The 27,687-nt window shown below is 46.4% G+C and overlaps 1 protein-coding gene across 1 annotated transcript in view; it reads right to left on the bottom strand.

The window, feature by feature from the left end:
• PROSER2 (proline and serine rich 2) overlaps positions 1–22,999 on the bottom strand; it is a 38,992-nt gene extending 15,993 nt beyond the window's left edge. Inside the window, exons 1-2 of the mRNA XM_040968107.1 lie at positions 22,890–22,999; positions 310–528 (exon numbers count right to left, since the gene is read on the bottom strand). Of these exons, the coding sequence (XP_040824041.1) occupies positions 310–447 (138 nt within the window). The 5' untranslated portion in view covers positions 448–528; positions 22,890–22,999. The remainder of the gene's footprint in view (positions 1–309; positions 529–22,889) is intronic.
• Positions 23,000–27,687: the final 4,688 nt, after the last annotated feature.

Below are 27,687 nucleotides of genomic sequence, written 5' to 3'. Positions count from 1 at the left end.
GGGTGCTTCTCTTCTTCCAGTCATAGAATGGAAGGAAGGGCCCAGATGCCCCTGCGTGGGCTGTGATGGCACCCGCGGGTGCTCCTGTGCTCCCTGGGCCATGGCTGCAGCTAAAAATTCACTCTGTTATGCATCAAGCTCCACATTTGGGCAAAATTCAAGAGAATGAAAAATGAAACTGCCATCTCACAAAGAAGTATTCTAAAGCATAACCACAAAGGGTTCTGTCCAAGGTTCCTTAAAGAGGAGAGGGGCGGGGCAAAACAACAGGCCCCAGCATGGCAGAACATGGAAGAAAACACCACTCACCAAAGTGAAACTTCGGGACCGGGAGCTGCTGCTTCGACTCTCCAAACTGCCCCCTCTGCTGCAGTCGCTGAGGCCACAGCTGGGGGCCAGGTCGGCGTCCATCTCTGGGGAGTCTGGTTTCTGCTGGCCCACAGGCATCCCTACAGAAACCTCAGCTCCTGGTGGCTCACAGGAGGTCCGGAACGAGCCACGGGCCCATTCTGCGGAGGACGACGACTTCTAGAGAAAGCAAAAGAATGACACTCTGTGAGCGCATGACGTCAGAGGTCTTAGAGCTTGTCAAGTTCAGGAGACTTGGCTTGAGCCCGAGTCCCCTGCAGTCACAGACCTGACCGTGAGACTCCGGGGACTCAGGAACCCTCAGTCAATCTGTATGGGGTGCTGGTGTCTACATCTCCTTCCTTCTACCACCCACTCTGAAGATAAAAGAATCATCTGCAAGGGGAGACAGTCATGCTCTGGCTCGCCCTGCTTTTTCTGCTTCGGATACCAGGGAAGGGCAGCTCCTTCCTCAGCTCACTGAAGTTCAGAGCTACTGTCAGCCAGCAAGGGCTGAGCAGCCACCAGTGGGAGCTGGGTCAACATTTCTAAAGTTAAAGATGTTTTGGACACCTTGATGTTACTGCAGCTTCTTGTTCTTCCTCTTTTTTAAAGGCAGAATGACAGAGAGAGAGTGAGACAGAAATACAGACAGACTGTATATCTACTGGTTCATTCCCCAAGTGGCTGTAATAGTCAGGTGGAACCAGACCAAAGCCTGGATGCTAGAACTCTAACCAGATCTCCCACATGGGTGGCAGGGATGTAGGTATTTGGGCCTTCTCTGACCTGCCAGGTGCATCAGCAGCTCATTGGGAAATGTAGCAATTAAGACTTCAGCAGGTGCTCATATGGGTTGCCAGCATCACACATGGCAGCTTAACCCACTGTACTACAATGCCAACCCAAAGCTACTGCAACTTCTACATAAAAAGTGAGATAGAAATCAACATTATCAGGAAGGTCATGTTTTTACTTCCAGGAAAAAGATACCCTTATCAAATGAGCCCTTTTAAGGTTCATACAGTCCTTTGACCACTTCAGCTGGAAATTCGACAAAACACTCCTGGACAGACACTTGGTGCTGTGGTTATGATGTCACTAGGGCACAGCCTATATCAAAGTGTCTGAATTCAATCCAAGTGCCGCTTGCTGTGCATGCTGGGAGACAGCAGGGGATGGATCAGGCACTTGGGTCCCTGCTGCCCACATGGATTCCTAGATCATACTGCAGGTTTCTGCCTTTGGCATGGCTCAGTATTCACTGTTGTGGGCATCTGGGGGAGGGAACCAAAGGATGAGACCTCGATCTCGCTACCTTTCAAAAACAACTAACAACTTTCTAGAAGATCAAAGGACTAATGGGAATAAGCCTTCTGTTAGTTAAAGAAAAAGACAGTAGAAACATTTGTGGAGAAAGTTCCATTAGTGTTAAACACCTGTAACAGGACTGGTCACTTGAAACTAAAAACTACTGTGGCAAAACTCAGAGAAATACCGCAGCCATCTCTGTAAAATCTATTTTTATTTATGTATTTCTCTGAGAGGCAGAGGCACACACATACTGAACATGCTTTCACTTGTCAGCTGACTTTCTGAATGATCACCGGGGCTAGCAGTGGTTCTAGCCAAAGCACGAAGTCAGAAATACAACCCGAGTCTGACGCATGGTCACAGGGCCATACGATGGCCTCCTGCATTACAGCCAAGAGCGGTCAGGAGCCAGGGTCGGACACTCTGGCACAAGATGCGAGCCTCCGTACCACCTTGGTTAATGCCACTTCCCACCACAGCTCGTTTCTCTTCACTTTTTAGGCAAGTTAGTACAGGTCAAATGTATGTTAGGGAATCACAAGAAGCTGAACACACATCTGCCCTTTTTTGTAAGGTGGTTTAAAGTTTTAAGTTTCATTTTATAATATGAAAACCTAATCAAAACCCAGATTTTGTATAAGGTTGTCTACCTAGGGAATGCATAGTGAAAGTCCTAATGGACTCAGTATATTAATTCACATACCTCACAGGGACCTGGGAAACACACACATTCTCATTCTCTCTCTCTCTCTCTCTCTCTCTCTCTCTCTCTTTCTCTCTCTCTCTCTCTCTCAGTCCGCGGTGGCTGGGGACAAGCCCAACAAGGTGGATGCAGGGTCATGGCTCTATCCCTGGAGCCAGAAGGAGGAGGGACAGGCTCTGCCTCCAGAAGGGATTATCTGCAGTCTTCCTGCTGTGCAGATGCCTGCCCCCTGACTCAGCTTAAAGTCATTCCTTAACTCAGTGATTCAGCACCTGGGGGAAAGCAGAGAGCTGAGGGCCCCAGTCTTCTCCACCCACAGGAGCATCAGGAACAACCAGTAGTAAAATACCAACTCGCCCTGGGCCATGAGGGTGCCTGGTGGATCTGCCTCAGCTGTAGGGAAGGATCTAGAATTTGGGTGTGGGTGAGCATGGCGTGGCTGCAGAATGGGAACTTAACACACCACTCGGAATACACCTTTTTCTCAAGCTACTGTACTTGTAACTCAAACGATACTATTTAGACTTAGCATAAATTACTCTCTTGAAGGAGCAGGAGGAAGCTAACCAGAATTTCCCAGAAGAGTTGTCACTGAACAAGGGAAAACTTTGGTTCAATATTCTTCACTAGTTCAAGATGTCAGCGACCTCTGGAGGAGTTAGTGCTCCCCTAGTGCTAGTGCCCTGGGAATTCAAAGGCAGAGTCTACACAAGGTCCAGTGGAGACAGCAAAGTCTTCTGAAGGGGAAGGGCAGGGATGCATCCTCCCTGGGAAGAGAGCATGGGACAGAGGCAGGCAGGTCTGAGAGTAGGCCATGGCTGCGAGTCCAGAAAGGTCGCTCCCACCAGGAGAATGCCTGTCCACCCCAGGGTTTCCTTTTTGGGTGTGTAAACAGTGCACACTGTCAGCGGATGGCCAGGATCTAGGCTAGCCCCTAGGAAGAAGCCAGCCCCATGGATAATGGAACTGACTTCCTGCAAGTGAACAGAGCAAGATTCACTAAAAAATGACAGGAAACCCAACATGATAGAAGCAGAAATATGAGGCAGGTGTGTTCCCAACCTGTCTTCTCTTTCACATTTCCTGATTTTAGTTCTCTCTCTCTTTTGCTTCAGTCTCATGTATTAGTTGAACAATGAGAGCAAGGACACAGTCACCGCTGGTCCTTGTCTTAGTGAATCCACATCTGACCAGCAGGGCTCGTCCCGAGGTCAGCTGCTGAGCAGGGCAGTGGTTCCAGCAGATATGGGGGGCAGGCTGAGGTCAAGCGGCAAGTGACCTCTGGCTCCCTGAAGTGAATGTACTGAGCAAGAAGTGACCTAGCAGCCTGCATAGAGCCTTCCTCTTACCATCACTCCCCTCCATCTCAGCCCCAAACAGCCATGCTCAGGTATAATGAGTAACATGAGTAAGTAGGTCTTTCTGTCACTCACAGGAAAGCTTTGGTTTTGCCCAGTTGAACAACTAAATGACAATAAGTGACACCATCCACAGGTACAGGGGTCTGTAGCCTTGTCACACAACCAAAGCTTTGCAACTTCAGTTCCTCTCTCTCAGTTGTCAAGGTCTGTAGCGTTTTCCTTCACAACTTTTCTTCCTGAGTCTTCTACCTCATTCAAGACCACTTTAGAAAGTACCTCCATTACTGTCTTGGCCATGAACTATTCTTTCATTTTCATCTTTTGTACACTCTGGCCGTATCACTGTTGGATTAATCTTCACTTGATCTTAGCCAAAAGGCTGAGAAGTGGTAGTTGTTGGATTAATCTTAAAACACCACTTTCATGTCCCACTCTCCTGAAAGCTGTAATGCTCGCAACAAGCTTTCAAATGAGTCAATACCTGCTTCAAGCTGAATCTTATCTTCCTTTCCAATCTAAGCAAATTCTTTGATGTTTACTGGTTTTCTACATCACACTGAGCAGATTTGGGGGAAAAGAGAAGAAAAAGAGTCAACCTTTCATAGAGGAATTGCACATTAGCTCTGCTTCTTAATTGAGACACTGCAGCAGAAACTGGAACTCAGACCCAGATCTACTGAATATATTCACGGGAATAACACATGGGCACACAGGGGACTCATGGGAGTTCCATGAGTGATTCTGCGATCTAGCTTCAACTTAATGGAAGACAGATGTATAACTAAGTTCAGTGCCGACCTCCTGGGAGGCCTGGAAGACTTGACAGCAAAGGTGAAAAGTAAGGCAAGCCTTCAGGACTGTGTGAGGTTTAAGACTGACAGTTAAGTTCCGATGCCCAGTCCAAACACAAAAAAAGTACAAGCAAGATGCAGAAACGCTTAACCTACCTGAAAAATGGGGCGCGATTAGGGCAAAGCACTGAACGTAACTAAAGCGCAAGGTACAGCATGAGCTGCAAAGGAGATAAGTACACATGGAGCAACATGACCAACTTGTCCAGAGCAAAAAAAAAAAGCCTTTGAATTTGGAATTTCACGCACAGGTGATGGGAAACCAAAAAAGAGCTGATACACACAGTAGAGTGGCATGATCACACATATAGCTTAGAAGGATAACTTTGGCAGCTTCGGATGGGCAGGGGAAGAACTTATAAGCAATTTTGATAACTTGGTATTGTGCATTTTTTTTAAATGAGGTGGCAGGTGTTCAATCTAGCAGTTAACACTCTGGGTTAACTGAATCCCACATTAGAGAGCCTGGGTTTGAACAGCAGTTTGGCCTGACTTCAGCTTTCTGGTAATGTAGGCCCTGGAGCGCATTGGTAATGGTTGAGGTAATTGTGTCCCTGCCCCTCATGTGGGAAATACAGAGGGCGTTCTTGGATCCTAGCTTTAGCCTGGCCCAGGCTTGGCTATGTGGGCATCTGGAGAACCATGGGTGTCAGATTTCCATCTGTTTGTCTTCAAGAGAAAAATAAAACAAGTTTGAAAAAAAAAAAGGAGAAAACATTACAGATTTTCATATAAAGAAAATTGGAGTTTGCTATCAATAGATCCTTATTAAAAATGATATGCCGGGGCCAGCGCCATGGAGTAATGAGCTGGGCCTCCGCCTGCAGCACCAGAATCCCATATAGGCACTGGTTTGATTCCCAGCTGCCCCAATTCTGATCCAGCTCCCTGCTGATGCTCCTGGAAAAACAGCAGAAGATGGCTCAAGTACTTGGGCCCAAGTACCCCTGTGGGAGACCCAGGCCCAGCTCTGGCTATTGCAGCCATCTGAGGAATGAACCAGCAGTTGGAAGATCTCTATCTGTGTCTCTCCTTCTCCCTCTGTAACTCTGCCTTTCAAAGAAAAAGAAATAAATCCTAACAACAATAACAAAAATGACAGTGCCTGGCATGGTAGCCTAGAAGCTAAATCCTCACCTTGCATGAGCCAGGATCTCATATGGGTGTGTTTGTGTCCTAGCTGCTCCACTTTCCTTCCTGCTCCCTGCTTGTGGCCTGCGAAAGCATCATGCTGCTGTGGGGATTAAATCACTGACTGGATGGCCACATCCTGTAGAGGAGTGCTGGTTCAAGTCCTGGCTGCCCTGCTCTTTGGAGTCGTTTCCTGCTGACACGCCTGGAAAGGCAACAGAGGATGACCCAGGCACCTGACTGCCAGCGCCTGGATGGAGCTCCTGGGCCTGGCTTCCACCTGGCCTTGCTCCAGCTTTTGTGGACACTGAGGGAGCAAATCAATGAATCAAAGATTGATCTATGTCTCTCCACCACTTTGTCTTTCAAATAATAAAACTTTTAAAAAGCCAGAAAATCAATCAGTGGGCACAGAAAATTTTCTAATAACAGAAGATCCAGAAAGCTTTTTCTGGAGCTTTTTCAGACATTCAAAGAACAAATAACACCAAGCTTACAGAAAAAGAACATCCCATCTCATTTTGAGTCATCTGAAACCTTGATACGAAAACATGTACAAGAAGGGAAAAAATACAGGCCAACTACACCTAGGAACATATGAAGAGGCTGGCATAGTGGGTTCAGCCACTGCCTGCAATGTCAGCATCCCATATCCACAGGTTCAAGTCCCCATTGCTTCACTTTTGACCACCACTCCTGTTGCATGCTGTGTTTTATTTGTACATGCTAAGCCACATACCAACCAAGCAAGCACTCATTACAAGAACTTGTAAGAAAAAGATAAACAGGCCCGGTGCCATGGCCTAGCAGCTAAAGTCTTCGCCTTGAACGCGCCAGCATCCCATATGGATGCCGGTTCTAATCCCAGCAGCTCCACTTCCCATCCAGCTCCCTGCTTGTGGCCTGGGAAAGCAGTAGAGGACAACTAAGAGCCTTGGGACCCTGCACCCACATGGGAGACCTGCAGTAAGTTCCTGGCTCCTGGCTCTGGATCGGCGCAGCACCAGCCATTGTGGCCACTTGGGGAGTGAACCATTGGGCGGAAGATCTTCCTCTCTGTCTCTCCTCCTCTCTGTATATCTGACTTTCCAATAAAAATAAATAAATCTTAAAAAAAAAAGATAAACATATCATTACATGGAAATAATTACTATCTGGGTAGAAAATTAAAGAACCCATAAATTAGTAAAAGCAACAGGAAATTAATAGTTTCTACATATAAATAAAAATTGAAAACTCAAATTAGCCACAATGCATAAAATTAGCCACCATTAAAAATAAATATACTATATTTGCATATAGCCATTTGTATACTAGAGGTGGATCTAACAAAATATAAATAAAATTTTATGGAAAAAATGTTATTAAAAGACAGTAAAGAACTAAAGAGATAAAGTTATTTCAAAGAAGAGCCATAAGACACAGGTTCTAGCTCTGAGACAAACATAACAAACACAGTAAGACGCTCAGACACTGTATGCTGTAAGTCGCAAAGATTGTTCTGCCTTAATCTGCAATTAAAGTTTTCATTTTCATAGTCAAATTTTTTAAAGATTTATTTTAATATCTTTTATTGGAATGTCAGACATACAGAGAGGAAGAGACACAAAGAAGATCTTATGTCTGTTGATTCACTCCCCAGGTGGTCACTTGGGAGCTGTGTTGATCTGAAACCAGGAGCCCGGAGCCTCTTCCAGGTCTCCCACTCAGGTGCAAAGTCCCAAGGCTCTCAGCCGTCCTCTACTGCTTTCCCAGGCCACAAGCAGGGAGCTGGATGGGAAGTGGGGCCGCTAGGATTAGAACCGGTGCCCATATGGGATCCAGGTATGTACAAGGTGAGGACTTTAGCCACTAGGTTACCACACCAGGCCCCATATAGTCAAATTTATCAGCCTTTCTGCTTATGCTCAAGATTTTTCAACTTAAAAAGGCCTTTTCTACCCTCAGAATATCAATAAAAACACCCTTCACAGTTTATACTAGCATTTTTATGGTCTTACTTTTCATATTCAAAGATATGATTCAACTTGAATTTAAAGTCCTGTAACTGGGACCAGAGTGGTGGTCAGCAGTGTAGGCTGCACTGAAACCTTCAGCCGTCACAGAGCAGCGCCCCCCTCCCAGTCCAGCTCCTCCTTGTTAAGGTGCTTGCAAAACAAGCTGAGGATCTCGATGGAAGCCCTGACTCCTGAGCTCTGCTTGGGTTTTTGTTTGTTTTGCTCTGTGGTTCTTTCGGCCTGGCCATGCATGGACGGTTGTAGTCTTTTGGATAGTGAACCAGTAGATGCAAGATCATTTTCTCTGTCACTTTGCCTTTCAAATAAGTAAATTGTTAAAAATTAACATAAATATGTGAGAGACTCAAACCTGCACTCAAGCCAAGAAGACTAATCAACTGCTCAAAGGTGTGTAATAAAAAAACCCATCTTCTTTCATTATTTTGAAAAAAAAAAGGCAAATTTTCTTTTACATTAAACAATTATGCTTCTTTGGTTCTATTTCTAACTCTCCTATTCTGCTCCAAGAATCTTTCTAGTCATTAAGAGTAAAAATAAAATCATAAGATGAAACTTAATATAGGTAATTAATCTGTCTATATCAAAATTATAGACACCATCAACAATGTTAACAACAGTATGGCAAGCCAGTAGAAAATATTTACTACGCTGAATGATTCCAGAACTGAGAGAGAGACAAATAGCTCCTATAACTTAACAAGAAAAAAGAAACTCATCAGGAAAAACATAAAAGCAAACAAAACACAAAGAATAGGGTCCTTACAAGGTCATAAGGGGATACCAGGTGACTAAGGAGTTCTGAGCAGTGTGCAACACCAGCAGAAGACAAAATAAGGACAAGCTGAAAGTACCCTGAGACACTGCTTTTATCTTACTGGATTAGCAAAAATTAGATAATGAAAAAATATTGTTTCCGAGAATGTGGGCAAACAGGAATCTGTACCGCGGCTGGGAGCGGCAGCCAAGCACAAGCATTCCGGCAGCACTTTCTCAAACTAAGCGTGTCCTGTGACCCAGAAGCCACACTAGTCGGGCCTCTCCCTGTGGGAATGCTCCACCAGGAACCCACAGGAACATACACAGAGGCAGTTATCACCCTATGGCTAGCGGCAGAGCACAGCCAAGGGCCTCTGGGTTCATCCAGCACCGAGAGCTCCACGAATAAGCACCAACAGGGGTTACTGTGGAATGCTCTGTATCACTTGGGACCAGTCCACTGGAGGATGGCAGGCACACAGCAGGCAACGTTAGGATTAGTTTCTTAGCACAGTGCCATGGATGGTAGTGTTGCCTTACCCTCGACCCTCGGTGTCACTTTATGCAGTTTCAGTTACTCAAACTGCGGTCTGAAAACATTCATGGAAAATTCCAGAAATAAACAACCCGTAACTTCTAAATTGCATGCCGTTCTAAGTGGTGTGATGACACTGCACACTGACCTGCTCCATCCTGCCTGGGATGTGAATCAGTGCCCTGTCCAGCGTAGCTACACTGCACATACTTGTAACCTTTTACACTCAGTAACAACAGTCACAGAATCAAATAACCTTTGTTTTACTTTAAAATACCCCCAAAGCACAAGGCTGGTGATGCTAGGAATCCCAAACCCATAAAAGTGCTTCCTTTTAAAAATAATAATAATAAGTTTTATTTCCTTATTTGAAGGCACAGTGACAGAAAGGAGGGGAGAGACAAGAGAGAAAAGGATCTTCCATCTGCTGGCTCACTCCACAAATGGCTACATCAGCCATGGCTGGTGTAGGCCAAAACCAGGAGCCAACAGCCCACTGGGGTCTCTCCAATGGGATGGCAGGTGCCTGAGCCATCAGCTGTTGCCTCCAGGTGCATCAGCAGGAAGCTAGACCAGAGGTGGAGGCAGGACTCTTGCTGACACTTTACATTGTATACATTGTAACCAGCTGTGTGCAACACCTACCCCCTTCTTCCTCCTATAACTTTTCTTTCTTTATTCATTTGAAAGAGTGACAGAGAAAGGCAGATTTAAGTTCACAACTTAATCAAGATAGAAAAAAATAATCATATGCCAAGGTTGCTATGACCTGCAAGAAACAATCCTATGAATCCGGCACAGTAGCCTAGTGGCTAAAGTCCTCACCTTGCACGCACTGGGATCCTATGTGGGTTCTAGTTTGTGTCCCAGCTGTTCCCCTGCCCATCCAGTTCCCTGCTTGTGTCCTGGGAAAGCAGTGGAGGATGGTCCAAAGCCTTGGGACCCTGCACCCACTTGGGAGACCCAGAAGAATCTCTGGGCTCCTGGTTTTGGATCAGCTCAGCTTTTGCCATTGTGGCCTCTTGGGGAGTGAATCAGTGGATGAAAGATCTTTCTATCTTCTACTTTTTGCAAATCTGCCTTTGCAATAAAATATAAATTTAAAAGAGAAGCAATCATATCAGTGAAGTTGAGAAGGTGAAATAATGCATGCTAGCTTTGCTGTCACATTTAAAACTTCAAAAGCTACAGCCAAGGGGTGGGAAAGGGTTTCCTTAAAATGAAAAGATGAGTGGCAGCAGGCATCCACTAGGAGTCTGGGAGGATATGCCCCTCAAACAGGGAAGACTGCTGTAGATAGATTTAATCTAACACACACACGTTGTCTCCTACATCTGCATCCAGGATCACAGGGCAATGATAAGGACGGGGTAGTGAGGGCGTGTGTGACGACCTGACTGCCCTACACCTAGACAAGGGCACCTGCCTGTACATTTACAGAGGAGAGAAGGGTTTTCTATCTGCTGGTTCACTCCCCAAATTGCCACAATGACAGGAGCTGCTCCGATGCCAGGAGCCAGGAGCTTCATCTGGGTCTCCCACTCAGATGCAGGGTTGCAAGGCTTTGAGCCACCCTCCACTGCCTTCCCAGGCCATAAGCAGGGAGCTGGATGGGAAGTGGAGCAGCTGCAACATGAACTGGAGCCCATATAGGATCCCGATGCTTGAAGGAGAAGGGATTGTGCTGGTCCCTGCTTGCTTGTTTTGTTTCTTAAGCACCAGATCCCTGCTGCTGGAAAACAGGAGGTTTCCTAGAGGAATGAGGAAAGATGATTTCTCTGGTCATTTTAGACCTTTAAGCCATTGAGAAGCCCAGCATCAAAGGAGACCATGGTGGACTCACAGGCAGGGAGCCAGGAGGGAGGGGGAGATGACACACAGCATCCTTGGGCAATTCAGAGGGGATGCACTGGGGCGGGATGGCTCTAAAGGAAGAGGAGAAATCCTGAGGACAAACTTTCCTTAGACACAATAAGCTCTGACACCATCAGACAGGTTAGCCTGATTGAATTACTGAAGATCCCAGGCTCTCCTACAGAGAGGTCAAACAAAAACCACACAGACAATAACTACATATTTGGTAGTTCTGAATAGAGGAGTGGAAAAGCTGTTCTCCTTAAGAAAGAGACTCAGAACTCACTTCGCTTTAGTGTGTCCCGCATCTCACTTTAATATTAGAACTCCAGCTCATTGCCAGTACACACCTGTCCCAAAGGAAGAGATCCAGGTTAACTTGGAAGCTCACGGACCTACGTGCAATAAAGATTTACGGCCGCTCCCTCCTCGTTCAGACATTAACTCCCACTGTTAATACACAGTCAACAGAGGCAAGCTGAGCAGAGAAGACAGCTCCCTTTCCATCTCGGGATGTCCACTATGGTAACACGAGGGAGCACACCTACAGTCCACGGCAGAGTCAACACACACAGCTACGGATTAGGGCAAAGGCAACAGGCACATCTGATGGGCAGGATCAATGCGCACACCTATAGATTATGACGAGAGGAGTAGTCTGCCCATTGATAGACGAGGGCAGGCTTCACATGCACACCTATAGATTAGGCCAAGGCCAAGGCCAAGGGCAGGGGGCATACCACAGACCAGGGCAGAACTGAATCTCCACCTAGTTCCTATTCTTTGATCACTTTACTCTCTCACTTGCATTTGTAAGAATTTGGGGAAGATCTATTCTGCAATGATGTAGATAAAACAATATTAGGAAAGCAAACTATGTTTGAAAGTTCATCCTGGAAAAGAAAAGAAAAAACCCTAATATGATGACTTAAAAGCCATGCGAGTTTCAGAAATATATGTTCTTACTGACCTTCAACAACGTTTAAACATGAGAGAATTTCGCAGGGGGAATTGTTTCTGAATCACCACAGCTCATCAGCACGAGTGGGCTTTTTCATACGGTTCAACAAATAGGTGAAAACAAAGATCAGGAAACACAAACCAGCCCTTGTGGGCCCGAATGCTAGTGGCTCCTGACAACCCTTGTTCCTATGGACACAAACTGAGTGTCATTTATGCTGTATGCTCTTTGCTCTGATTTTAAAGTTATTAAAAGTTTGCTTTTATATTTTCTGTGTTAATGATTCTGTGTTAATTCCTGTTTTATGTAAATCCTGTCCTAAAAATGAGTTTTACAAGAATGCCTTTACTAGAAAATTCTATTATAGTTTAATGAGATCAATTCCTAAATTAAAAGGAAACTGGGTACCGATCCTCTTTCCTTCTCTTACATTCAACATAATTACGGCTTAAAAATAATCCTAAACTAAATTAATCATTTCCTCTTGCCCCTCAAAAATAGCTTGTACACTATTTCCATGAAAACAGGGTTGTACTCTAGTTCCCACGGCACGCGGGATAGTTCTGAGCACAGCCTTCTCCAGTCTACCATTCACCCAGCAAACAGCATCGCACCCTCCTGTCCCACAGGATACAGGCAGAGGGACTGAGCGACCCACAGAGGCAACACACAGTGGTTGGGCCTCAGACCTCCCAAGTACTTCTGTTCTTGATCCAGTACAACGACCCCAGGCAATCAACAGGCATTTGCAATATGCTTTCTGAAACCCCAGGTCACTTGTGGTGCCACTGGCTGGTCAAGTTGGCAGAGGTTTTTCACTCTGCTAATCTACACTGCCAAGGAGCCCATGTGTAAGAACATAAGGCTTTGCAGTATCTCTCCATCCTGGCTTCAGCTTATCTCTTCCACCTTACTTTCCATAACCGGAACCTTCTGCTCCCGTCCAAGTCTCCTTGAGGTGCTGCTCAGCTGTGAGCACCCTCATCCACCACTCCTGCGGCTCTCCTCCCAGTCTTCAAAGCCCCACTCAATCCCCTGCCGGGCCTCCCTTCACAACCTCCTGTGGACGGCCCCGCCTGGCTCCTGCTGCACTGTTTACACTGCACCTGTTTGACTCTGATATGACTGCTCACATCAGCTTTCTTTCCTCCAATTAGATTACAAACTCCTTTCACAGTGGTTTTCAATTCAGCCACATGTTTCAGATAATACTAAAACACAGATTTACTCAATATCCATTATGCAACCAAAATTCAAACTGTAAATCTCTATAAAACCACATCAATAAACCCATGAAAACAAATTTAAAAAAGAAAGGCGTAAACACTTAGTGGTAGTTTCAAACATGTTAAGACAGTTGTGCTGGGTGGGAGTTGGGAGGGCCTGGTGTGATGACTCAATTAGTTAATCCTCCTCCTTTAAGTGCCAGTATTCCATATGGACACTAGTTCATGTCCTGGCTATTCCACTTCCCATCCAGCTCACTGACTGCTTGTGGCTTGGGAAAGCAGTAGAGGATAGCCCAAGACCATGGAAGAACTGGAAGAAGCTCCAGGCTCATGGCAATGAATCAGCTCAGCTCCGGCTGTTTTGTGGACATTTGGGGAGTGAACCAGCAGGTAGAAGTTCTATCTCTCCTTCTCTCTGTAAATCTGCCTTTCCAATAAAAATAAGTAAATCTCTCTAAAAAAAAATGTGGGTCCTGAGTGGTAGCCTAGTGGCTAAAAATCCTTGCCTTGCAAGTGCCAGGAACCCATGTGGGTGCCGGTTCATGTCCCAGCTGTTCTACTTCCCATCCAGCTACCTGCTTGTGGCCTGGAGAAGCAATGCAGGACAGCCCAAAGCCTTGGGACCCTGTACCGCGTGGGAGACCCGGAAGAAGCTCCTGGCTCCTGGCTTCGACTGGCTTAGCTCTGGCTGTTGTGGCCACTTGAGGAGTGAACCAGAAGACAGATGATCTTTCTCTCTGTCTCTCCTTCTCTCTGCAAATCTGATTTTCCGATAAAGACATATCAATCTTTAAAAAAAAAAAGGATTGTTATACTAACTACTCATGGCCTGTCAATCATATTTTTAGATCAAATCCTTCACATGTTCTCATGTAAGAGAAGTATATATCATTACAGATTTCATTCAAGGGTATGTGGGGAAGTTTGAGGGGAGTGACTGCAATCAGTTATAAAGGAGATGTTTAATCACAAAAATATATTAAACAGTTGGCACTAGCAGATACATAAGGACATCTATTAAATACCAGTTTCAACAGTATGCCATCTACAGATGAAACCTGTGAGCAAGATGAACCTAAAAAAAATGAGCCTCTGTACAAATCAACAGGTTGAAGACAAACCAACATACAGTTTCTGTGCTTTAGTTTGGGCTATTTCTCAATTTCAAAGGAAAAAAAAATCCTCAGAATTCTAAAAACACTCACTAAGCAAACAAGGAAAGTATCCTTGCAATGAAGATCAAAGTAAGTTCCCTCAGGGAAAAGCTTGTTGTTGGGGGGTGTTATCATAGCAAATTTATTTTGACTTGGAGATTTCCCTGAAGATTTGTAGTTATTTATTTGAAAGGCAGAACAACAGAGTAGAGGGGGGCAGGTGCAGAAAGACCCTCCATTCACTGGTTCACTTCTCAAATGCCTCCAACAGCCAAGCCTACTAGGCCAAGCCAAAATCAAGAACCAGAAACTCCATCCAGATTTCCCACGGGAGTGACAGGAGCCCAGGGACTTGCCTTCCAGGTGCCTCAGCAGGGAGCTGGATTGGCAGGGAAACAGCCGGGACAAGAAGCAGGCAATCTTCTGAGAAGCAGACATTCAACTTATGCCACAGGACCACAGGGCCCATGCCTGGCTCAAAACTTTTAAAATGCTAATGCAGTGAGCAGTCTAGTACTTTTATATAGAGTTAACCTTTTTTTTTTTTTTTCCAAATTGGGTTTTGCCTGATTTCTGAAATGTCTTTATGTTAAACACAACTGGCATTCAAGGCTATTAAAACCAAATAATAAATAAAAGGCTAGAAATTTTACTTCTCCCAAAGGAAAAAAAAAATCATGTTTTCATTTATCCATTTTTTGGAAAAGACATTTCTGAACATTTCTACATGAAAACCAAAGCTGATTTCAAACAGTCTCCACTGTGAATAGTTCCAGCTATTAATAGGAGGCAATCATTTACTCAGCACCAGACACCACATAAAAGTGGCTGATTCGCCTACACTTACACAAACAGGTTTACCAGGTAGTCTCACCTGGGCAGGCCCTGAGGGCAGACGTCTCCGACTACCACTTTATCATCACTGAGTCAGATATGAAAACTAGATTTTCCAAAAGCAAATCTCACCTGAAGATGGCCTGGACTAGCTATTTGATTTTGTCTAGTAACAAAATAATAATAGTAATAACAACAACAACAACAACCATAAGTGACAGGAGGGAATAGAAAAGTTATCAACAAGAGCAGTGCCTACTTGGAAATCTCTGCAAAGACAGACATCACAATTTTTTCCTCTTTACTCATCTTTGAAAAAGTGATCTTCAGGAATTGACACCGTGGCACAGTGCATTAAGCCACTCCCTGCAATGCTAACATCCCATATGAGCATTGTTCCACTTCCAACCCAGCTTTCTGCGGATGCACGTGGGAAGGCAGAGAACCACGACCCAGGTCCTCAGGCCCTACTGCTCACAGCGCCTCGGATGGAGGCCCAGGATTCTGACTTCTGCCTGGCCCAAACGGCTACTGAGTCCATTTGAGGTCCCCTGTCACTCTGCATTTTCAAATAAATCAACACATAAATAAATCTTTCCCCCCAAATTATGTTCAGTATGCCTGTTACATTTCTGCATTATTGAGCAAATTTTTACCAAATAGCAGGCAAATCCCAGTTTAAATTATTCTTTGTGAAAGAGTTTTTTATACTTCCTCTTCATGTACTCTCCAAATACTACTGTGCATCTATTACGTGTTGAACAAACATGTACTACTTTTTGCAAGGAAGTAATAATTATACCTTATTGGTTTACAAGGCTTTTCTCCCTAAGAAGCTTAGAGTTTTTCTGTGCATCCACACAATGAAAATAAAGCTGACTTGGATCATGCTCATTTAGCATTCATAGTTCTAATAGCTGGTTAGTCTGGAAGCTCAGGGTCTGATTTACAATGTCCTAGCTCAAGTGGAACAGATTTAAATACAATCCAGGGGGTGCAAAGCTCACCTATGACTTCTGGCTGGATTGATCCACTATCTCCAACTTCTAACCTCACCTTCCGGGGGTCTCTCCCAGTCAGCCCCACCAGGGAAGAGGACAGAGAACATTTTACCAGGTCCAGTGTGGTAGCTCAACAGGCTAATCCAGAGCCTGGCAGCACTCGCATCCCATCCAGCTCTCTGCTTTTGGACTGGGAAAGCAGTGGAGGATGATCCAAACCTTTGGGCCCTTGTGAACTAGTGGATAGAAAACTTGTCTGTCTCCTCTCTGTAAATCTAACTTTCAAAAAAAAAAAAATCTTTAAAGGAAGGGATGGGCACACAGAGCTCCCTATCTCTTCCTATTTTGTTCCTGGGGATGCAGCAGCACAAACCTCTAAATTACCTGCTTCACCAGCTTGTGGGCGCGCGCGCGCACACACACACATACACACCCTGTTTTAAAGAGGAAAAACACAGAGATTTTCAGTGCTCTCACAAGAAATGGGACAACCAAATGTCTGTTTAAGAAAAAAGTAACTGGATGATTCAAGCCACCAGCTAAGATGTTACTATTTTCAGAAATTCAAGGATTGCCTTCAATCTCAGGGAGAAAACAGAGCTCCTTTAAAGTAGATCAGGAGTGCAGTCTGGTAATTAAGGAGAAAGGCCTGCTGCTTGCCGGTAAATCTCACCACCCTGGAAAGCAAAACCCAACATTCTGCTGAAAGGAGAATTTGCACAAAAACGAGACTGGAAGATGCCAGACGTTTTCTGTGAATTTTGCAAGTGTGCTGGCTAAATTCATCCCACAGGTGAACACAATGGCTAAATAACGAATAGCTTTAATAGCACAACGATGTTCATGGTATAGGTGGAACATAGCTGTATGCTAGGCACTGTATAGGACTAACCTCATATTTTTTGAATTGAACTGATAATTAACACTGTAAGACAGGGAAAGTGTTCCCTGAAATGAAATTTTGGTTTGAAGTCTGGTTTTATCACGTGTGGATACCGAAATGTTTTTCTTTGGTGCATGCCTCTGAAATCAATATGGGAGTCAACAGGAAAAAAAATTAACACTCAGTCTGTTTCTGTCTCATGTGTATTTTAAAGACCTTTGCTTTATAAAATGGAACTGCCTGAGTTGGCAAGAACCTAGTTAACAATTCTCTGGCTAGCAAGTGGACCCGGGTGACAATGGATCTTCACCCAGGAGGAAGTCAGGTGCAATCCCTTCAGTGGATTCAGCAAGTCTCACACGCCCGCTTCAAGCCCTCTACGCAAGACGTTCTTTTTTGCACCAAGAATTCTAGTCTACATTGTTAAGCATCTTTCCCATGTGCATGCCATCTTATCTTTACGTCTTCAATATTTTTATCTTCCTTTCCTCAATTCTGGACATTCTGTTCAAGTTACTCCTCAGTGCGCCAATGCCAAGTCCGCAGCGCAGCCAGCAGCCAAGATCGGCTAACCACGACCTGACCTTTGAGCCTTCTGCGTTCAGGACTCCCAAAGACAGGTTCAACTTTGCCTGACAACCAAAGCTGCAATTCTTTTCTTCTTTTTCTTTTTAATTTTATGATATGAAAGCTGCAATTCTAACCATTTTTGCCTAATTCTTCACTCTCCTCCCCTTACCGGCTCAGTTCTGACACTATATCCTACAAGTAGATATTCTGACATCTCTGCTAGAAACACTGCTTCTGTTCTCTATTCCCCCCCAAATAGTAATGGATCTCTTTATTATCGATTCATTTTTTTTCCTGAAAAAAAAATTATGTCATTTGAGAGGTAGAGTGAGAGAGAGAGGAATAGAGACTGAGAGAGATTTTCCATCTACTAATTTGCTCCCTAAAGGCTGCAACGGCCAGAACTGGGAGCCAAAGCAGAAAGCAGGAGCCCGGAACTGGATGGTAGGGACCCAAGTACTTGAGTAACCATCAGCTGTTTCCAACATAAATTAACAGGAAGCTGGACGGGAAGCAGACCAGCTGAGTGGCAGCTTAACCTGCTGTGCCATGAGGCAGGCCCGACTGATTAACTTCTGACACCATCTTTTATTAGATTGTTAAGTTTCTTTGAAGGCAGAATCCACTCCTTCTTGACTTCTATGTTTGTATTCCCAATTGTCTCTGACACAACAGCCACTTCAATGCAGCTTAAATCCCTTGATCTTCGTAGACAATACCAAACACACCACTGTATGCTCCACTGATGCTCCACTGACCAAGCTTATCTGGTTTTAGTGTAGTGCAAAGGAGTATAAGCTTTATGTTTCCAATACAAGATAATTCTGTTCAGAAATGTGTGCAAGGGACAGTGCTGTGGCATAGTGCAATAAACTGCTGCCTGCAATGCCAATATCCCGTATGGCATTGGTTGTCCCACTTGCTCCACTTCCAATCCAATTCCCCATTAATGTACCTGGGAAAACAGCAAAAAACAGCCCAAATCCATGTGCCCTGCCACCCACCTAGATGCAAGTCCAGCCCCAGGCGCTGTGGCCATTTGAGAAGTGACTTATCAAATGAAGGATTCTCTCTCTCTCTGAAGTTTTGCCTTTCGAATACATAATATTAAAATAATAAGAAGAAAGGAAAGTATGTAAAATGAACTACTTTGGATTAAGTCTGTACAGCAAAGTTATGATGCATCAGTATGAAAAAAATCTCCAGTTCCCAGGTCTGAGGAAGAGCCTAAGAAGCCACTCAGGCTACCCCTAAAATTTTTTTTTCTCTGCCCTCTACCCCTAATTTATACACTGGCAAGCCAAGCTCCAGAAGGCTAAAGTGCTGAACCCCAGTGTCATGCACGAATGCAGTGATCCAACTTGCAGCAGCTGAGACTTGAGTTGGTGCCCCTATTGGAGGCCAACACCACCAGTGGAGGCATAACCTACTATGCCATGATGCCAGCCCTCCAAAAAAATTAATTCCTCATTGCGCTGTGATACTATTTTCAGACTGCAGTTCTAACTGCAAATGCAAGAGAGCTACTCTAAGTGGTCAATGAGCACATAAAAAGATGGTCCAGATACTACTTCACAGCCACTACCATGGCTGTAACTCAAAAACAACAGGCAAAAGAAAAACCCCAAGTGATGGCAAGAGTGTAGAGAAACCAGGATAGCCATGCAAAGTTAGTGGTAATGTAAAATGGTGCAGAGCTACAGTGGCCACACGACCCAGAAAGTCACACTTAGGTGTAGACCCAAAGAATTGAAAACAGGTATTCTGGGACCAGCGTGATGGCTCATCTGACTAATCCTTCCCCTGAAAGCACCAACAGTCCATATGGGTGCTAGTTCATGTCCCAGCTGCTCCACTTCCTACCCAGCTCCCCACTTGCAGTTTGGGAAAGCATAGGAGGACGGCTCATAGCCTTGGGATCCTGCACCCATGTGGGAGACCTGAAAAAAGCTCTTGCCTTTGGATTGTCTCAGCTCTAGCCGCTGTAACCATCTGGGGAGTGAACCAGCAGATGGAACATCTTTCTGTCTCTCCTTCTCTCTGTAAATCTGCCTTTCCAATAAAAATAAGTAAATCTCTGGGCCCGGTTCAATGGCCTAGTAGCTAAATCCTTGCCTTGCATGCTCCAGGATCCCATATGAGTGCTAGTTTGTATCCTGGCTGTTCCACTTCCCAACCAGCTCCCTGCTTGTGAACTTGGAAAGCAGTGGAGAATGGCCCAAGGCCTTGGGACCCTGCACCCACATGGGAGACCAGGAAGAAACTTAGGATCGGCTTAGCTCTAACTGTTGTGACCACTTGGGGAGTGAACCAGCAGACTAAAGGTCTTTCTGTCTCTGCTTCTCTCATCTTTCTGTAGATCTGCCTTTCCAAGAAATATAAATCAATCTTTTAAAAAAAATTTATGAAAATTAAGATAAGTAAATATTTTATTTAAAAAAAAGGAAAGAAAAGGGGTTTCAACAAAAATCGGCATCCAGTTGTTCACAGCAGCATTAAAAAGAGCCAGAAGGCAGAAATGGCCCAATGTCCATCAACTGACAAACAACATGTGACATACACATAGAATGGAGTATTATTCAGCCATAAAAAGGAATGAGGAACTGATATAAGCTATATCCTGAACCTTGAAAACATTAGACTGAAATGAAAGACATCCACACTAAAGGCCATCTCTTGTAACATTCTATTGTACAAATTCCAGAGTAGGCAGACCCACAGAGATGCAGATGGAAATGCAGACAGATTCACAGTAGTGCAGGGCTGCAGTGGTGGGGGCACACGGAAGAGGGAGGGCTCAATGTGATTGGTATTCCTTCAGGGTGATGAAAATGTTCTGGAATCAGACAGTCCTAAAGTTCGTACAACATCATGGATGTACCTGAGCCCACTGATTTATACACTTCACAGTGGTGGGTAACTTATACTTTACGTGTTTTTAGTACAATTAAAAAAGGAGAATCAAATCTTCCTGGTGCCTGTGCCTTAGCAACTACTAAGGATGCAAACAGACTTTCATAAAGGCTATGCATCTCTCCCTCACAATGCAAAATGTTTGTGACTGTAGGTGTCAAAGACCCAGCTTTCTGAAAGCAGCCTCGGGTGCCAAGATCATTGCTGTAGGTCCAGAAGGGGGACAACTGGCAGCCCCCTGGGTCTCATGAACAGTGGCTGCCAATGGAGATTCCACTCCAGGGACACACATGCTGCCCAGAGTGGACAGTGGACTCGCCCGGACAGCGAGTGGCCAAACCCATCCGAGCTCACATGCACCAGGGGAGCTATCGTGTCACCACTAGAAAACGCAGTGGAAGAGGAAATGCCCTTTGCCACGCAGGAAGGTGGCCCAAACTCTGGGACGTTCCTAGGATTCCCCTGGCACCGGGCTCCTCACAGGCCATGGCACCACTGGCACCTGTCCCGCAACCATGGAGATAAGATGCACCTGAACATCTTGTTTCACAGATGCCCTGATCTCGGCTCAGCTCCGCCCAAGCCTTTCATTTCTCTCCCTTCAGGTTCCAAGGCCCTGCTCCACCTCCCTCGTTATCAGAGATAATCTTTGCCATCAACACTGGGTGCCAGCTAGAGGCTCCTTGGGCGTCTGACGACGTTGGCGGCAGAGCCAGGTGTTTCTTCAAGTTCCTGGCGAAGGCTCACTCACTTGATCTGGTTTTTGCTCAGTTTGAGCCTTATGTGCTCCAGTCATCTACAACAGTCACTAAGCCCAGTGGGAAGCTGTGGCTCAGTACGGGTACTGCTGAATGAAAGACTGAACATGCCAGGCCTACCGTAAAACAGGCAACTCTTTCATGCAACCACAGGGAGCCACGGAGTCGGGCATTCTTAAAGCCATACTCCCCCTTCCAGTTTTCTCACACAAATGTTGGATTCCTGGTTTCCAGACACAGAGAAAATAGACTACTTTAAGCTGATCTGCATTCAGATCAGAGAGAAGCCCATTGGAAAGTGCTATGATCAGTCCCTTAAAAACGGTTATTTACTACTCTGGGCAGGAAAATGCCCCCAATTCCATAATACACTGTCAAGTTTGGTGAGCAGGATTTTAGACAACTTTCATCCATCCTACCCAATCCCAAGTAAACAAGGCATTTGTTTGTATTTCCACATTGGCTTCAGGAAGAGAAAAAAAAAATCTCCAACTAGAAAAACAATCTGTCACATTCAGAAGGGAACTCTGAGGACAAACGTTACAAGCTTGAGCAAATTCATAGCTCTTAAAACAACAACAGAAGCAGAAAAGAATTCCTGATTAAAGATTTCAAGTTGACACATCTACCTAGTTTGGCCTTGCTGTATCTTTTAGAAACAAAAACTTAAAACATAAATTTTCTCATTGAAATTTCAACCATAAAAAAACTTCTTCCTCCACTGTCCTGCAATAGGTCTGGATGTTCTGTTCGGATGGGATAGGGCTAAAACAACCCAAATCACTTTCCTTAGCATGCTTTTCAATTTTCTGCTCTATATTAAGTAAGTTCTGGCAGAGTTAAGTGTTCTGAGGTTAGTTCCTGCAGTTAAGGGGGGAGGGGGGTAGATGCTTAAATTTAGTCCCTGTAAAACAATACTGGGAAACTTGCAAAGCCTGGGAGAAATACTGGAGTTGATTATTTTATTGCCTTTTACTCAAACAACACATTCCACTAGCCACATTTTCTTCTCTTTTTAATCCCTCCGCCCCCGGCTCACAGGGCAGATCCTACACATTCCCGCGTGATTCGATTACCTGTTGGGGGCCCCTTGTATGGGGGATGGGGTGGGGAGGGACGGAAATCTACTGAAACCTTTTGCGCAGGACCTCGTCTAGGAGTTGGCTCCGGCCATCTGCGGCCGAGGTCGGATCACACCGTCCACCGTGCAGCCCAGAGATCGGAGGTCTCCGGTGGGAAGCCGTGTGCTGAACCTGCCCCCCACCCCAGCCCCACGCAAGGCTCCGGGCGAGGGCAGCTGGGACGGGATGCTGGGCACAACCTGGGGCTCTCGCCGTCCAAGAAAAAAAAAAAAAAAAAAAACCCGCAAACACTCCACAATGGGAAAACTGCGCGCTTCTTCCCCCGCGACACCGGCGCCCCTTGATACCGCGAAACAGAACCAACTTCTTAAGAGACCACAGCCCCTAACGTGCGTGCCGGGGACTCCCCCAACTTCATGCACTGCGGGAAGCACAGAGCGCCGGCTGAGACGAGGTGGGAGTAGGGGGTGTGCAGACCGCCGCCACCGCCCCTGGTCTCTGTCCCAAAGCCCCCTCGTGTCCCCGCCTCGCAACCAAACCCCCCGTGCACGGACACCCCGGCTGGGTTCGCGGCTGCCGGGACGCCCTCCCGTCGCCCTGTAGCCTGTGACAAGTCGGCAGAACCACACTCACCTAGCGGAAGCCCCTGACTTGGGGACGGCAGGTGACGGTGAGAAGCGCGGTCTGGAACCCTGGGCGCCGCCCGCTTGCTCGCTCCTAGCGCGCCTGGCCGCCCGTCCCGGGCCGCCGCGCGCTCCCGCCGCCGCGCGCTCCCTCTCAGCCGCGCGCTCCCGCCGCCGCGCTCCCTCAGTCCCGCGCTCCCTCAGCCCCGCGCTCCCTCAGCCCCGCGCTCCCTCCTCCCTCAGCCCCTAAGCCCCTCGCTCCCTCCTCCCTCAGCCCCGCGCTCTCTCCTCCCTCAGCCCCGCGCTCTCTCCTCCCTCAGCCCCGCGCTCTCTCCTCCCTCAGCCCTGCGCTCCCTCAGCCCCGCGCTCTCTCCTCCCTCAGCCCCGCGCTCTCTCCTCCCTCAGCCCCGCGCTCCCTCCTCCCTCAGCCCCGCGCTCTCTCCTCCCTCAGCCCTGCGCTCCCTCAGCCCCGTGCTCCCTCCTCCCTCAGCCCCGCGCTCCTCAGCCGCGCGCACCTGCCGCCCAGCCTGGGCTCTGGTCCGTCCGTCAGAGCGTGGCCACAGCGGCATTTAATCAAACAGGCAAGTGTCAATTACGGGATGATCAAGGGGAAAAGTCCTATCTCTGAGTCAGCCCTGTGAAGAAAAGCAATAGGGATTGGTGTTTGAAACTATGAATGAGATAGAACTTTTTTTCCTTTTCAGTGTGATGGCTTTGAGAGGCGATTTTTAATGTAATGATAACAGTTGTTGTTGACAATACCAACGCCCTTGAACTAGGCGTTGAACAATATTGTCATTTAATCCTTAAACCTCTGATTTCTTATTACCACTTTATAGAAATGTAAGTTGTGGTTCTGATAACTTTTCTAAGTTTTTGGTTGGTTGTTTTTTTTTTAACATTTTATTATTATTATTATTATCATTTTATGATACAGTTGCATAGGTTGGTTTTTGTTTTTATGTTTAATTTATTTGAAGGACAGTATCACAGAGAGAGGAAGAGGCAGAGATCTTCCACCTGCTGGTTCACTCTCTCCCACGGATGAAACAGCCAAGGCTGCATCAGGCTGAAGCCAGGAGCCAGGAACCACAGCCTGGTCAGGGTGGTAGTGGCCTCCTGGGCCTCCCTCAATTGCTGGATAGGAAGGGGAGCAGCAGGGACTCAACCCAGCACTCCAGGAATGGGATGCAGAATCCCAAGCAGTTTAACCCATCAGGGCACATGCTTTTGACCCCACTGCTTGTTGCTGATTTTTCTTCTTCACTCTATCACTGTGGAAATATCTGCTCAGGTTAAGCTGGCTGTGGAAGGCTTTTTTAAGTTGATGGGAATTAATGTTACCAGTGTCTCCAGAAGGTGGGACAACTGGGTTCAGAGGGAGAAGGCCAGTTATGGAGTTTAATAATTATAGGGTGTGTCATGTACTAAAACGGCCAACTTTATGACAACCCTGTTCCCCACACGTCTGTGTTCATCCGCGATTGTACGGAAAACCTCGGAAGGAAGTGAGTGTGCAGGATGACTTAGTCCCTCGGCCCACGTGGGCCTCAGCCCCCACCCCCATTCCTCAGTCCTTAGATCATTTATTTGCCTTTCCCAAGAAGACATACCTGATTAAAGGGACAACAACTTTTCCCCTAATGATACATTGCCCTCAACTAACTCCCTGCACCTTTAATTATTGTTTACAAAGCACTTTAATCTACCCAACATGCTAGTTAATTAGGCAAGTATTATTATTCCCCTTTCTGAGCCAGATCCGGGAGAGAAACAGTTCTGACAGCCCTTAATCCTGGAGAAGAATGGATCTAAGCTTTCTGCTTATGTTCTTTTGTATTTTCCTCTTAAATTTTTGCCCCATGTACTGTTAAATATGAATGATTTCATCATGAAGAGACCTAATGGAAGTTAAATACTGTTAAATACCTTCAGGTGAGGTCATGCAAAAAAAAAAAAAAGACATTTTCATGACTGCTTTCTTGATTTTTTAAATTTTTGTTCTTTAGGCTTGATTGAGGCTTTTATGGATTATCTTATAGGTGAAGAAGAAAACTCAAGGAATGATGGATTTAAAAAGGAAGGAAAGAAAAAGAAAAGGGGAGAGAAGGAGGAGGGGGTGCAAGGAAGAAAATGGAGACTGAGGAGGTTTATCCAAGTGGCATTAGCGGGAATGAGGCCAAGCTCTGCTGGCACACCAGATCTGTGTGGGAACGACAGTCAGGTGGCCTTGCTCCGAGCTGGCGCCCACGTAGCCAAGGACCCAACTTAAATACAGGGCACAGGTTCCCTTCCAGTCCCAAAAGGACCTTTGTGCCAACTGGATCCGTAGGAAAAGTGCGAAAGGGCAGGAAATAAAGTAAGAAAGAAATGGGAAGACACTTATACACACAATTTCCTGGGTCATGTCCAGGGAGAACTATGAAAGCAAACAAATAATTATAAGTATTTAGAAATGAAGATATACACTGTCTCATTATTTTGTATTCTCACAAAATTAGAAATACTAAAATTTCCTAAATTAGGGAGTTTAGCTTTGCTATTAATTAAAAAAAAAAAAAAAAGACTTTTGGAAACCCGGCAGCCTACTGGCTGCTGGAGGGTCCCAGACTGGGGTGTCTCCATGCTCAGATCCCTGACTCCAGCCACCACATGCACATGATGAGCTGTCCCCAGGTGGCCAGTGCGCCATTTGGTACCAGGCTCTGCCTGCTGGCCACCCAGCTGCGAGCTCTGGGGTTTTGGTTCTTTGAATTGCTGCTTATCTAGTTCCACGTTGAACCCATTGTGCCTCTAGGATATGAATCAAACCTAAAGATTCCCAGTGATAGATTAACTTTTCCTTTGAAGAACTTGTAGTCACTGAACAATGCTGACCACCGAACACCAGTCCATGCAAAACCTAAGACTCAGGGCTTGTCTAGCAAGATCATATCCTATTACCTGACATGATGGTGGGTCAGGAGACAGGTCACATTAGGCAGGGCCATGACATTACCCCGCATGCTAGAGAACCATAGCAGGGGGTAGATTCTGTGGGGGATGTGTGGGCCAAACCCTGCGGAAATTCTAGCCCCACAAGTTAGTTCAAGAGATGGAGTGGTGATGGACTAAGCTAGGTGCGACCAAGGAGCCTGGCATCAATCACAGGTTAAGGAATCAACCAGTCTGGACTGGTCAAGGCAGCAGCACCCAAATGCGCATCCTGAATAGGGTGTGGGGTGGGCTGGGCTACAACGTTCACCATCTCATACAAGGCCAAATGGAAGGAAGACTACGCCAGGCACTGGACTAAAACCCAATGTATGAGAACTGGGTCTGGGAATGGATTAAGTGGAGGCACTTAGGAAACTCCCCTGGCGAGTCATCGCTCCCACTGGTGAACACATGGTTCAGACTTGGGGGTCAGACAAGCTGGGCAAAGTAGCTCCAATGGCTGGCCAATGTGTGAGTTGGTAATGGAATGGGGTGTACAAGCACGACCGATCAAACCTTAGCCCATAAACAAAATTAGAAACCAGGATGGAGCACAGGTCATGCCGAGCTAGGCTCTTGCACCTACTGGTCTGCGGGAGCCAGGGACGCTAAGCCACAGTGTCTAAGGCAGAGGTTGGGACAGGTGAGGGGCTGAGCCAAGCTGAGTCAGAGCAGCCACTAGCATAAGCGTGGGCTATGTCTGGGAACAGGCCTGGTTGGGGAGCTAAACGGACAACCCCAGCTGGGTTGAGGTTCCCACCAAGGGGTGCACAAACTGGGATGGGGGCTATGTTCTGATCAGGATATGGTTGTGGTCTCCCTTGGCACAAATGTGGACTGGGACTGGATACACCAAGCCAGGCCAGACTCCAACACCTTCCGCTGTTAAGAAGGACTAGGGTAGATGTGGGACAGACTAGGCTAGGTCTCAACTCCTACTGAGCCATGTGTAAGCCGTATGTGGGTATGGATGAGCCGTGGCTGGGCTGAAACATTCAACAGCAAGGACCAGTTTGGGTTGAAGGCCAGTCAGGAAAAGCCACTGTTCCTGCTAGGACAGGAGGTGAACTGAGTAGGGCTGGCTCAGGGACCCCCTGGTATACACAAAATCTGGCATTGGGAGAGGTTCTGATGGAGGAGCCTGGGCAACTCCTCTGGCAGGACACAGACCCGCAGGTAAGCACAAGAAGCATGAAAGGAAACAGCCCAAAACAGGCCATGGAAAGTTTCCCACTGGCATACATTTGGCATGGGTCAGGGACAGACCAGGCTGAATCAGTTCACATCATCCACTGGCAAAGCCAAGCACCAGAACAGAGTGTGGGTCGAGCCAGGTTCGGTTGCAACAAAAACCAGTGCACAATACGGAATGACTGTACTGGATGTGACCGCAGTGCCCAACCAGCAAGCATGAAAACCAGGAATGGAGGGGGCGGAGCCGGCAGGGGGAATATGGGGGGTTCCCTTGCTGGACCGTTACTCCCACTGGAGAGCATGAGCTGGGATGGGGCAGACTAGACCAGGCAGGGCTACAACACCTGTGGGCCTCATATGGACTAGATCAGGGAAAAGCCAGGCTGGGCGGATTATTCCTACTGGTGCAAACAAAATTAGAGTGGGTGAGGGTTGATTGGGCTTAGCCACAGCATCAGCTGGCACAAGCTGGCGCTGGGGGCTAATTCTATCAAGTTAAACTGTAGAACCACCTGGAGAGTGCATAATCTGGGAGTGGGAGAGGCCTGGGAGGGAAATAGTGGGCTCTTCCCTCTTGGGTTACCACTCCCATGGAGGGCATGAAAACTAGGACAGGGGCTGAGGTGGCTAGACAGAGA

This window comes from Ochotona curzoniae, unplaced genomic scaffold (assembly GCF_017591425.1).
Source record: "Ochotona curzoniae isolate NIBS_2020 unplaced genomic scaffold, NIBS_Ocur_1.0 scaffold_4683, whole genome shotgun sequence".
NCBI lineage: Eukaryota > Metazoa > Chordata > Mammalia > Lagomorpha > Ochotonidae > Ochotona > Ochotona curzoniae.
This window is presented reverse-complemented; position numbering and strand designations above follow the sequence as displayed.